Genomic DNA, 12529 nt, shown 5'->3' on the forward strand with positions numbered 1-12529 from the left:
CAGATGTGTCTTTGTTTGTTTTCCATTTCTCAGACTCTCATCATATCTGCATCTACACCCTGTTTTGTCACATTAACAAACAGACTTCAGCCTCTTTTTTCTGTTGATTCCATCAACATGTGCACCTCCTGTTTCTGCATTCTACATCCTGGTCTGATATCTTCAAAGAAAGCAGGCCACACATCACAAAAACTCCTCCTCCTCACTCCTCCTTTGCCATTTAACCCTCCTTTTTTCCAACATCCATGTGTCCTTTGATAAAATAATGTGGAGATGACGTTAACCTTTGTTGTCGGCCTTGGCTGTCTTTGCTGCTCATTGACTTGTTCCTGGGACAAATTGAACTCCTCTGCTCACTTCTCTCATTCATTTTGCAACCCCCCTCTTCTTCTCTTCAGCTACTATTGAAGCTATTGAGGCTGATGAAGGTAAATGGGTCTTGCTGACCTCTTCTGTTGCTTCTCATAGCAATAGATGGGGAGCTCCGTTAAGTTTATCATCCATCTCGCTGGTGCTTGGGTAGAGTGTGTGGGTCTTTGGGCTAACAAAGTGCAGCACAGTATTAACAAGAGGGGGTGGGGGGAGTCAGTGGGTAAGCTAAGGAAACTCTGTTGTCACGTGTTGTAAAGGGGAACTCCTTTTATAGCACAGGTTTCATTGTCACAGAGCTCAGGCAGTGGTTTTAGCTGAGTGCACAGCAAGGAATACTTGTTTCAACCAAAATGAAAAATATGTTGGTGTTAGTGTCATTACACAACTTAACACGTTCTAGCATCCTGATTACACGTTCACCTCGTTCTCAGCGTGGGAGACGCAGTCCTCTGGCAGCTAGAGCTGTCCTTCAATAGATAACCAGATAATGGTGCGTCAGTAAAAACCTTAAAAACCTCAATTTCATTAAGAAAAAATGAAAAGAATTGTTTTTGATTATGTATGTGATACTGTATTACAAATACAGAGTAGCCAGGATTAGTGCACAAAGTGACAGATATTTTTACATTGCATTTTATTCATATATTTATTCATTTATTTTGCTATATTTATATTTGAGAAAGTGATAGTATAAAATAGTTGTTTAACATTGTGTTGTTTCATTAAAAAAAAAAAAACAATTGTTTATTTATGCAATACATTTTTTCAGTAATAATTATTTTTGTTTATCAATTACTAGACATTTTATGCAACCCCATTTAAATTCCAGGCTACCCTACATGGGGTCACGACCCCAGTGTTGAAAAACTCAGCCCTAAAGACTTAAGATTCATGTATATATTTTTTCCACAAGACTGTTATTGGGAGCAACTTCCTTTTTCATTAATAAATGAACCTCATTAAATCATTGCTGTCTGTTACTGTTAACTCTTTAGTAGAACAGGAAGTTGTACCCAAAATATTAACAAACATCTTTAGGATTGCAGTAGAAAAAAGGTTGTTGCTCTTAAAAGTAAACCCCAAAATCACTGTTATTGGGTATTCAGTAGAGTTGTTGATTGATTCGTGTCTGACTCTTGATATTTTAGTCAGTGTTTTTTTTTTTTTTTTTGTGACATTTTGAAAGCTTCTCACCTCACTATTAGCTCCGCCCCTCCTATAAAAACTAGCACCTGCAGTCTGCGGCGAGGAGGTTGGATTGAGAGAATTGTGTATAAAGAGATATAGTGAGTATTGAGTAGGTACTAGTTAGCCTAGCATAAATTGTTCTTTCCAGATTTTATAGTATAGACTGGGCGTGTCTTGAGACATGTTTTTACATTTCCATCCTAGACGCATGTCATCATCGGTATTCAGTTACCCTTTAAAGCCTGAGTCTGTCAGCACTCATCCAAGGCATTTAATATTAGACACTTATGTGTAATAGATCATCTGTTCAATTATCAATATGAGTAGACTCTGCTGTGCCCTCACACAACCCAATGAAGCCTTACTATAAAAGCCTCTCACGGAGTTTCCTCTTTGAAGCTCCTGATGCAGTTATGCATTGTTGTTGCACTCCAGTATTTACCATTTAGCTTTTCAACTTGAATCTGACCCTGCGGCTCCAAAGAAGGCTTTGACGCCTCAAATCTGATCCTCTCTAAAAATGTACATCAATTGCAGTGCAAGAACAACCCTCAACTGCAAGCTAAAGCGTAGTCGGCTAGCTGCCATTATTTACGTGGACAGTGTCCATCCAGTACTTCCTCTTAAGCCCCACAGAGGACAGTTCATTGTAGTGTGAAGACACTCCTCTGCTTCTCTCTCCATGTGGATCCCCTGTGGCCCTGCTGTGTCGTGTTCTTTCCTGTGAGCTGCTAATAACCTGTGTCTGGCCTGTGCTATGCAGCAACACACTGACCATCACGCTGTTCTCCACACAAATTACCAAACAATCTGTTCTCTAAACGATACCCTTCCCACCCCCATTCTGCCAAAGGCTCATTTTACAAAGCTCATAATAATCACCAAAGCTTTATGAATGGTGGAAGTGACATTTTTTTTGTCGTGAAAGTATACTTTAAAAAAGAAAGAAAAAGGAAAACAGTGTGTTTCTTAACAGTGTTTTTAAAGATGAACCTAATAAATACACAAAAGACTTTCTTTAGTTCAGTTAAAGCTACTGGAGACAGTTTTTTTTATCATATAAATTCATAGTGTAGGCCTCATCAATCAATAAATCTAAGATTATTTGCTGGGAGATGTAAAAAGTTTGACTTTGTCGGCACATTGCATTATGGGATATGAAGTCCCGTAGACAGATTAAATTGCCTTTACTTCATTCTTGCCTTGATTTCTTGCGTTTTCCCCCTCAAAATTCCACCAAAGTGACTCCCCAACACATTTCTAGGGTTTTTCTCAGACTAAAATAAACATTGTTTTGCCTCAACTTTCAGAGTTTACACTGAAATAACCAAATCTAGCCCAGTTTTAAAAAATGTAGGTGATACCTTGGGGTAGGGCTGAACGATTTTGGAAAATAATCTAATTGAGATTATTTTTTCAAGGGCCTCTTGTCATGTATTTTTCAATAAACACGAGCAATAAATCAATCTGTTTCATAACAAACAATGTCAGATTTATTTAAATTTTGAATATAAAATTTAAATTTTAAAGCACAGATAACAACAATAAAGCAAACAAATCTGTGGCTTTACCTCTTCAACGTATCTAACTAACTTCACATTTCATGAAACGTGTGGACTGCACTTGTTAAACACTCTCTGAACTTGACAGGACAAGTAAAAAAAAAAAATTGCAGCCTTTGCGATTAGAAAATCGCATTTTATGATATTGCGATAATATTGTAAATGCAATTAATCATTCAGCCTTACCTCGGGGAACACCAGGAACAAACTAAAACAAAAATGGTGTAAAGTGAATCACTGTCCTCCTTGTCCGGCAAAGAAACACAAGAAATCACAGCAAGAGTGAAGTAAAAACACTTCTATGCATCCGTCTACGGGACTCCACATCCCACAATACAATGCACAAAATTCTTTGAACAACATCAATAAACCCAGCGTTTATAGTGCAAATCAAAACAACCTTTTACATCTTTTTTTACGCAAATTATCTTAGATTTATTGATCTGCGAGACCGACACTTTGTCTCAATCTGATAAAAAATATCGTCTCCAGCAGCTTTAAAATCTCATTTCAATATTTTCCAAATTGCGTCGTCTCAGTTTTTACCTGTCTTTCTTTTTCCATTTATATAAAGTTATTTATACAAACAAACTGCAACTTCTTTGGAACAAGGAATTTAAAGTGTATTTGCTTACTTCATTTGGAACTAAATACCAGTACATAAGCACCTTTATTTGAGTATAACAAATATTAACTAAGACACGTTCATGTAGTTATATCTTGTTCCAGTAGTGGTATATTTCCTATGTGTACCATATTTTTACATCAAATAAAAAAAGTGGTAATATTACACATTCGTCACAAAATTATTATTTTAAAGCTAAAATAAAACCAAACCCAAAAAATGTAAATGCTAGCAATGGCTTTATATAAAGCAGTTAGCAGTGGTGACATTAATCAGGACAATGATGCTCTGTGCGTTCCTCATATATTCACCAGCCATCAGTGCAGTTTGTTCTGATTCTGCTTCCGTCGGCTCCATCCTTGGCCGTGTTGTAACTTCCACCCTTCATAACACTCGTCCTTATTGCTGCATGCTTCAAGCAGACAAAACAAGTGGTTAGCATCCCAAGCACCTCTGCAGTGTCTCTGTACGTGAGCTCAAGTCTTCCCGTGGTTCTACTTTGTGGAAGTAAATGTCTCAGTGGGCTCCACTCCAGTCTTTTTCCTGTTTAACTTCCCTGTGTTGTTGTTTCTTTGATTTGCCGTTGATTTCATCATTCTCCTTCCCTGTTAATTGTTCTGACCTGTGATGTGATGGGGCCGGTTTGGATCTTCAGGGTCCAAGGGTTTCCCTGGATGTGCCTGTGTTGAGATATTTTTAATTTGACAGTGTGAATAAAGTAAGACCATGTTTGATGAGCTGTTGGAGTGCAGATGTTTTAGGAGTGATGCTCACGGCACAGTGAAAAGCCTTGGACCTTGAGCCAGCACGGCCCCTTTGATTCTACAGTCCTTTTGTCTGTCAGTTACACTTTACTGATACTTAATGTGTCGTACTTTTGTTATCAGGCCAGGGCTCATTGATTTGATTCATGCTGCTATTCTTACAACAATGTGACACAGTTTTTTGTTTGATATTTGTGCAGTCAAATTCCTATAACTGTGTGGCTAAATCAGGCAATCGACGCCACAGGTTTTTTTTTTTTGGTTTTTTTAAAGGAATCCTCCACTGTTTTTACAAATGTGGCCTAAAATCTTAAAAAAATACTTATTAGATGATTTATGTCTAACAAAACACATTATTTTGTACCATATTTGTTTTTATTAACTTTTTTAAAAAAAATAACTACTTTACGGTTTAAAACCTGTATTCCACCATCTTAAAATCACATGATTGATGACGTCACGCACCTTCATTTGTCTGTAAACATCCCATTGTTTGCTGTTGGAGTGTAGCATTCAGCCTGCTTTTTTGATCATTTAGCAGCTTTTTTTTTTGGTAAAAATGCTAATTTGTGCTGCGTTTGGTTGCTCTAAATAATCAGGAAAAGTTAAATATGTCGATGTAGCCCACTTGAAATGACCAGGATCATTATCAAGCTTCTGCAGAGCTTGATGATGAGTTCATCATTTGAATCAGGTGTGTTGGAAGAGGGAAACATCTAAAACATGCTGGATAGTGGCCCTTGAGGACCAGGATCGGGGACCCCTGGTTTAAACAGTTGTGACGTGAAAAAGGACTCCCACCCGAAAGGACTTCTATCCTCAGGGTTTGTGCGTCTTCAACAGTCGTGATTACTTGCTAACTTCAGCCACCAGAGCGTGTCAGCACACTGAGCTCTTTTTCTCTATTTCATTGTCTCGGGACTGTGGCCCCCTGCGGCCATTAAGATAATTTTTCGGATCACAACTTTTTTAATCCTCTTTCGGTAAACCAAAGGGGGATACATGGACATCTTTAACTTTTTCTGATTATTTAGCGTATATATATCAAACTCAAGGCCCGGGGGCCAAATCTGACCCTTCAGCGCATCCAATTTGGCCCGCTGGAGAAAGTGAAAAAGGCAGAAAAAACATGAATCATTGTGTAAATTGCCAAATAATTCAGTTGTAAATTGCTGTTTCAAAATTCTGCAATTTTTCTTGTTATTCCACAAAATCGCCCCAAATAAAATTAAAATTGGTCAAAAAATAAATAAATCAAAAGACATTTAAGTATTTAAGTCACTTTTTGCCTAGATTTTCTTGATGCCTGCTATACTTAATGTCTAATTTATAACTGAAAGTGCAAACTTGGGCACATTTATGTTGAAGTTGTTCCTTTTTACTGTCTAAAACCTGCGGCCCACTTGTGATCAAACTCCAATTTGGCCCTTGAACTAAAATGAGGTTGACACCCCTGATTTAGAGCCTCCAAAAGCAGCGAAAATTGACATTTTGACCAAAAAAGCTGCTAAATGATCTAAAAAGCAGGCTGAATGCTTCACTGCAATAGAAAACAATGGGGTATGCAAAGGCAGGCAAACGAGGGTGTGTGACGTCATCAATCACGTGATTTCAAGATGGCAGAACACAGGCTCTAAAACGGTAAAGTAGCCCCATTTTTAAAGGTTTATAAAAATGAATATGGTGCAAAATGATGTGTTTTGTTAGGCATAGATGTTCTAATAAGTACATTTCAAAGATTAAGCCACATTTGTGAAAAACAGTGGAGGATCCCTTTGTTATCAGGCCAGGGCTCATTGATTTGATTCATGCTGCTATTCTTACAACAGCGTGACACACTTTTTGTTTGACATTTATTCAATCAAATCCCTATAACTGTGTAGCTAAATCAGGCAATCGAGGCTACTTTAAAAAAAAAAAGAAAAGGGCATTATCAAATATGGAGATAAAGTGAGGGAGAGATCACACTCCACGCTGTCGCTCCTCATTCTCGCCTTCCTGCCTCTTTTTCTTTTTCCCGCATCTCCACAGCCATCAAAGGCTTCTCGCCTCAGCACAAGATCACCAGTTTCGAGGAGGCCAAAGGCCTGGACCGCATCAACGAGCGCATGCCGCCGAGGCGAGATGCACTGCCGTCCGACGCCAGCCTCAACTCGCTCAACAAGGCTCTGTCCTCTGAGACCAACGGCACGGACGCCAAGGGCAGCACCAGCAGCAGCATCCAGTGAAGGCTGCTGGGAGACGCTCCCTCCAACACACCAGGCCTCGTCTCGGCCCACAAACCCAACGAGAGGAGTGGGGGTGTACTAGTGGAGTGGATTAGTGTGTGCGCGTGTGTGATTGTGTGTGTGTGTGTGTGTGTGGGCGGGGGGAGGGGGGGGTAACCGTAACAGCTCACTCACTCATCTTTGGAGCTGCCTTTAAAATATTAGTCAAATCTGCGTGAAAACGGGCGCTAGAGGCGCCGGGTCGTCTCCTCACCACCGCATGAGAGATCTTAACGGGGATGCTTTTTCTCTTTCTTTTTCTTTTCTTTTTCTCGGAGAACCCTTCATCCGCTCATTTACGCTGAAATACGGAAAATCCGTGTACTTCTTACTTAGTTATTCTACGTTTACAGAGGACGGAACATGAGATCATGTTTTTGAACATATAAAGGGTGTACAAACTAAATAAGGACTATTTATTGCTAACTTTTTTTTTTTTTTGCTACTCTTTTAAAATAGCTCTGAAATTAATTAGGCAGTCTTAAAAAAAAAAAGAATGTTGCAATGTTGTCAAAATGCCAAATAATGGGACGTTTTATGGTTTTTGTACATATTATGCTTACCTCAGGTTCTTTTGGTGTGTGCTTTTGACCTGATTTTTCTGTATAATGGCTAAAAAAAAAAAAAAACTCTCTAATGGAAACCTATTTTCTTGAGTTTCATAACTGGAAATTATACGTACCATCTATCATTTGCAGATAATGTTTATTTTTGTCTCTTTTAAAAGGGTTATATAGGTTTTATCGTGGCTTGCTGGAAGTGAGTGTTAATTTTTTCCTCTTAAGTATTGCGAACAAATAAAAATAGAGACCTATATTGTGTATAAAAGAAAAAAAAAAAGAGTACAATAAACTTAAAAGTGTCTGCCTATGCATGTTTTATAAAAATCTAAACAGATAGAAAATGGAAATACCTTGGCTGTGGAGGCCTGTTTTGAAATATATTGCGCTTTAGTGATGAACATATACTGGAAATGTATACCTGCATACTTTCAAATAACACCATGACGCTCTATGCCTTCAACTTCTTTTGTAATTGAAGCATTTAATTATCTACGATGGATGAGAAATCATATTTTTAAGCGGCGCTCTGTACGTGCGCACGGTCCGATTTACGCATGTTTGACAATTCTTGTGAGGTGTGTGGTAACGTGGAACTCCAAAATGCATGATTAGCTGTTTGTGTCATATTAACAGGTGAATCGGTTTTGTTTTGTAAACGTGCCACAGAACTTTGATCAAAAGTTTGATTATTATTATTATTATTATTATTATTATGACTATGACTATTATTTGGATCTCTGCTTTGTATATCAGTTACAGGTTTGATACTGCTCAATACTTTAAGATGAAACAAAAAAAAAAATCTATATAAAACTTAGATCTTTTTTAAGACCTGCTTAAGTGCCCAAGTAATTCACTACACGACATGAAGCCTTGCTTTTGTAATTTAAACTTCAAAACTCTCGGCAGATGAGGCATGCACCTGCAACTATGAAAAGTATTTTATATAACTGTTCAATAAAAATGTGCATGACTTTCAACCTGACATGAAAAACTGCGTCTGTCATCCGTTTGTTTTTGAGTGAAAAGATCCCTCGTCCAAGTGAAGCAGGAATTTGCTTCTTGACAATTCCTCAGCAAAGGTGTTTCCTATTGAATGTTCTCAACTTCTACTGCAAATTTAACCAAACAATAGTGAAGTTTGACCTCGGGATAGTGAATCACAACACCTAAGAATAGATTTACTAAAGATACAAGCTTCAATTTCCTACGAGGGTACAAAATTATGGTAATAACGGTTCTTTATGAACTGCTTCTTAATGGAAAACATGTCTAAACATATTTAATATTTATATCTTTTTAAAAATCTGTTTGCCACAGCCTTCTATTGCATTAATAAATCCCTATATTTGTATGTTTTTTTTTTTATTTACATCCTCACTATTGTTTTCCAAGTACTTTGTTAGTATTTTTATTTTTATAGAATGTTGTTTGTCAAATAACTCGTCCCCAAAATGTTTTCAAGTTTTATGGGTGCCCCACAGTACAGAATACTAATGACACTCTCACACTCACTATTTTCTGACATTTTTTTGTAAGTTATGTAACGGTTATTCAGTAATTGGCAAAATTGCATTGAAATCAAGTGACATCAAAGGACAGTTACTTCGAATGGGAACATTTTTGAATGCCTGCTGTTTGTCACGATGAATACAGTTTACTTTATCAATAATACTCACTCCAAAGGGTTATACTTACTCTGAGGTGCTCAGATTATGCATAGTTGCGTTTTCTTTGGGAAACAAAGTTTTAGTTTTTTGCCATGCAAGTACCTATGACCAAGTGACAAGGAATCTGTATGTTAAGGTGTCATTTATTCAGACAACTTTTACTTAGGACTTAACTCCACTTTGATCTCTTGACATGTTTTGACTGTCAACTGCCAGTCTTCATCAGAGGCGTCTGCTGATTGCTTTGAAGTTTCCTTGACTTCCGCTTTGTAATTCCCGCAAGATTCTTTTGGACAATTAATCCACCAATTGATAACATTTTGAACAAATTTAACCCCAAATTCCATCAGTACTCTGATGCTAAATCAATGGCAGTAAATGCCAGCAGTGTAAAAGCTTAAAGTGTTACGATAGAAATAAAGTATTTGTTCTGTTTTGCTCACCAACTCTTCACTGTATTACACTGCATTATTAAGTGAATCTGTTTGTTTCTGTGCAGAGGACAGGGAGCTGAAAGTCTGTGGATGCTTGTGTCTTTTGGCCCACTGTGTGATCATAGGAGGGAGATTACTGAGTGAGTTCAGGATCACTGCATTGCCCCTGGCCAGGTTAGAGTATTATTGTTCTAGTACAACATACTGCATACGGTAACACTTTACTTGAAGTTTTAGACATAAACGCTGACATTACGCTGTCATTAGCATGAATAAGGTGTCATGAAGGCTGTCATAAGTGTTATTTGCTAAATTATGTGTTTTGTAGAGGGATCTAGCTGGGTTAGGTAGGGTTAGGCTTAGAGTAACGAACGACACCTAATAATAATAATATATGTTATTTATAAGGCGCCTTTTAAGGTATCCATGGTCACCGTACAGAAAACAGGTTAAAACAGTAAAAAACCAAAAATACAAAGACAAGGTGGACAATATTGACAGCCTTCATGACACCTGATTAATGCTAAGGACAGCTTCATAATAATGACAGCGTAATGTCAGCCTTTATGTATAAAACTTCAAGTAAAGTGTTACCACGTGTACTGTGGATTGCAGATGCAGATTCAATTCTGCTTTGCAAACTTAACTTTTAAACTTCAAACACAATAATTGTTCCCCCTGAAAAATTGAGTGAGTTCAGAACTAAAAAGAGTTAGTTTTTTTTCTTTATAAACAGTGACATCATCAGGTAAAGATGTCATTTTAACATAATTTTAGTTTTCTTGCTGTTTTAGAGAGAGATAAATGTTTGTTTTTTTAATAACTTACCAAGAATTGAACTTGACCGAGCACATTCTTTCCCAAATGTCCTCACACACACACACACACACACTATAGTGTTGGCTTAGTTCCCTTTGAAGCTGCTGGTTCAACACTTGGAGCGTCTTTGGAAATCTTGACTATTCAAGTCATCTGATTGGACAATGAACCCTATGAGTGAACAACTGTAACCTAGCAACAGGTGTAAGCAAGCACACGCAAAGGCAGTAAACATGAAGATGCTGCATTATATCACATTATGGTTGGTAAGTCAAAAACATGTATTTCCGCACCAAAATGACAAGAATATAATGAATAAGTGAAGCTGTGTTTTTGCAGCAAAGGGCAATCACAAAGGTTCTCATGAAGGTAAAGCAGGAGTATAATTCCTGAAGGTTCTCCATCCAACAGGTTAACAACTGTCGACACCCATACAATGGCTCCTCATCATGAAAGCGTGAGTGAAGGACACGTCAGATTCTTTCTGAATGATATTTGAAGCTCTGCTGGGATTGATGTAGACTATTGATCCTTTTTGTTTTCCTATTTTCTTGAATTTTGCTGTAAACTCCACTTCTACAGCAGCTTGAGTTAAAGAGTCCTGGGTTTACCAGGCATTAAAAGCAAACATTTGCACAAAACACTTAGAATGAGAATGAAACCGCTTACATTTACAAGATCAAAACTCACACTCCTCAGTTTCCATTCTTTCTTTATTTTAGCTGCAGCTCCAACCGAACACAATGCGCCACAGACGGGAAGTAAACCCTCACATCCTGTTTTTTGGGAGAGCCACGAAAACAAAAGCTTGCTCCGAAAGTGACATCAGAATCAGATAATCCTTCAATTCACGTGAGGAATGGGATTAAACCAGATCCTAGAGTGTAGGAACTAAAGTGAATATTGGGTTTTATTTTATTTTCTTGATGGATAGACGCCATGGCTGGTATTTGTCAGCTTTTGTCATCATTGGATCTTTGTGCGGTTGGGTATATCAGGGGTTCTCAACCTTGGGGTCAGGATCCCATTTGGGGCCTCAAGACACTGGGAGGGGGTTGCCAGATTTCTCCAAGAAACTAAGAATATTTTTTCAACAATTTGTTCCCATTTTTGCTTATTTTTATCCTTTCTTCTGCAACTACACCAAATGTATACCTTTAACCTATTTTCATCACTTTTTCTTGCCATACTTTTGATCTTTTAATGCATTTTTGCTACATTACTCCCATTTTTGCCACTTAATGTTGCATACGTTGACCTACTATCGTCACTTTTAACCTCTTTTTTACCATAATTCATGCTTATTATGCCAATTTAACTACATTTACGATTTGTCATGCCCATTATTTGCCAGTAAAAACTTATTGTTCTACTTTTTTAAATTATATGAACCCAACCCTGTTTCCACATGACAGTTCTTCAATGTCCATGTCTTTGTTAACCACCTTAAAGGGGACATATCATGCTAAATCCACCTTAAATGTATTTTGTTGTATATTTAGAGTGTTTAGAAGTACAGAAAAGTTCAAATTAGTCTCTTCAGGTGCTCAGTTGATATCTTTATATTCTGTTTTGGTCATATTTTTCAATCTTTTTTCGATTTTTCTATTCTCTATTACATTTTTGAACTATTACATCACAGTATTTGCAGCGGAACTGCCAAATTAGGACATCGACTCCAGGCCCAACACTTCAAGCAATCCGCCATTTTTATTTCTCGCTTTTATTTTGTAGTCCAAGCTCAAGGATGCAGAAGTTACGAGAGGATAAGTCAAAATGTTCAGTTGTTGGATGTAGTAACCCACACGCTTCATTACACCGTCTCTCAGCATCAGAACCTTTTCAAAGTGCCTGCTTGAGTTTTATTTTTTACGGAAATGTACCCACATCTGTGGCTAAGGTCATTTTTGTGTGCACGAAGCACTTCAAGGATGACTGCTTCTGCAACCTCCGCCAGTATAAAGAAGGATTTGCCAAAAGACTTCATCTGATTGAGGGTTCAATTCCTTCTATCTTTGGAGACGACGAACAGAGCACTTCGGTAAGCTGTAAATAACGCTAAAAAGTGTGATGATAAGACGTCCCTGTCATTGTTTTGTTAGCATTAGCAGTTGCACCGTCTTCAGACTTCCTATGTTAGCGCTGTGTGCTCGTTTTAGATCCTTGATGATATGGCCTATGTGATTTAATTTAAGTCTAAAGTTTTCATTAGTCATTTCATTTTGCCTTTTTTGTCTCTGAAAAGACTATTAAAATGCATTTCGT

At 37.6% G+C, this 12529-nt stretch overlaps 1 protein-coding gene across 6 annotated transcripts in view; it reads left to right on the forward strand.

The window, feature by feature from the left end:
- Window positions 1-8326, forward strand: part of LOC114480086 (serine/threonine-protein phosphatase 2B catalytic subunit alpha isoform) — a 100599-nt gene extending 92273 nt beyond the window's left edge. For 4 of the 6 annotated variants that reach the window (XM_028473900.1, XM_028473901.1, XM_028473902.1 and 1 more), the window contains 2 exons: window positions 399-428; window positions 6543-8326. In XM_028473900.1, coding sequence (XP_028329701.1) covers window positions 399-428; window positions 6543-6739 — 227 coding nt within the window. In that variant the 3' untranslated portion in view covers window positions 6740-8326. The remainder of the gene's footprint in view (window positions 1-398; window positions 429-6542) is intronic. The other 2 variants (XM_028473904.1, XM_028473905.1) reach the window with 1 other exon arrangement.
- The last annotated feature ends 4203 nt before the right edge of the window (window positions 8327-12529 follow it).

The sequence above is a fragment of the Gouania willdenowi genome, chromosome 18, assembly GCF_900634775.1.
Source record: "Gouania willdenowi chromosome 18, fGouWil2.1, whole genome shotgun sequence".
NCBI classification, from domain to species: domain Eukaryota; kingdom Metazoa; phylum Chordata; class Actinopteri; order Blenniiformes; family Gobiesocidae; genus Gouania; species Gouania willdenowi.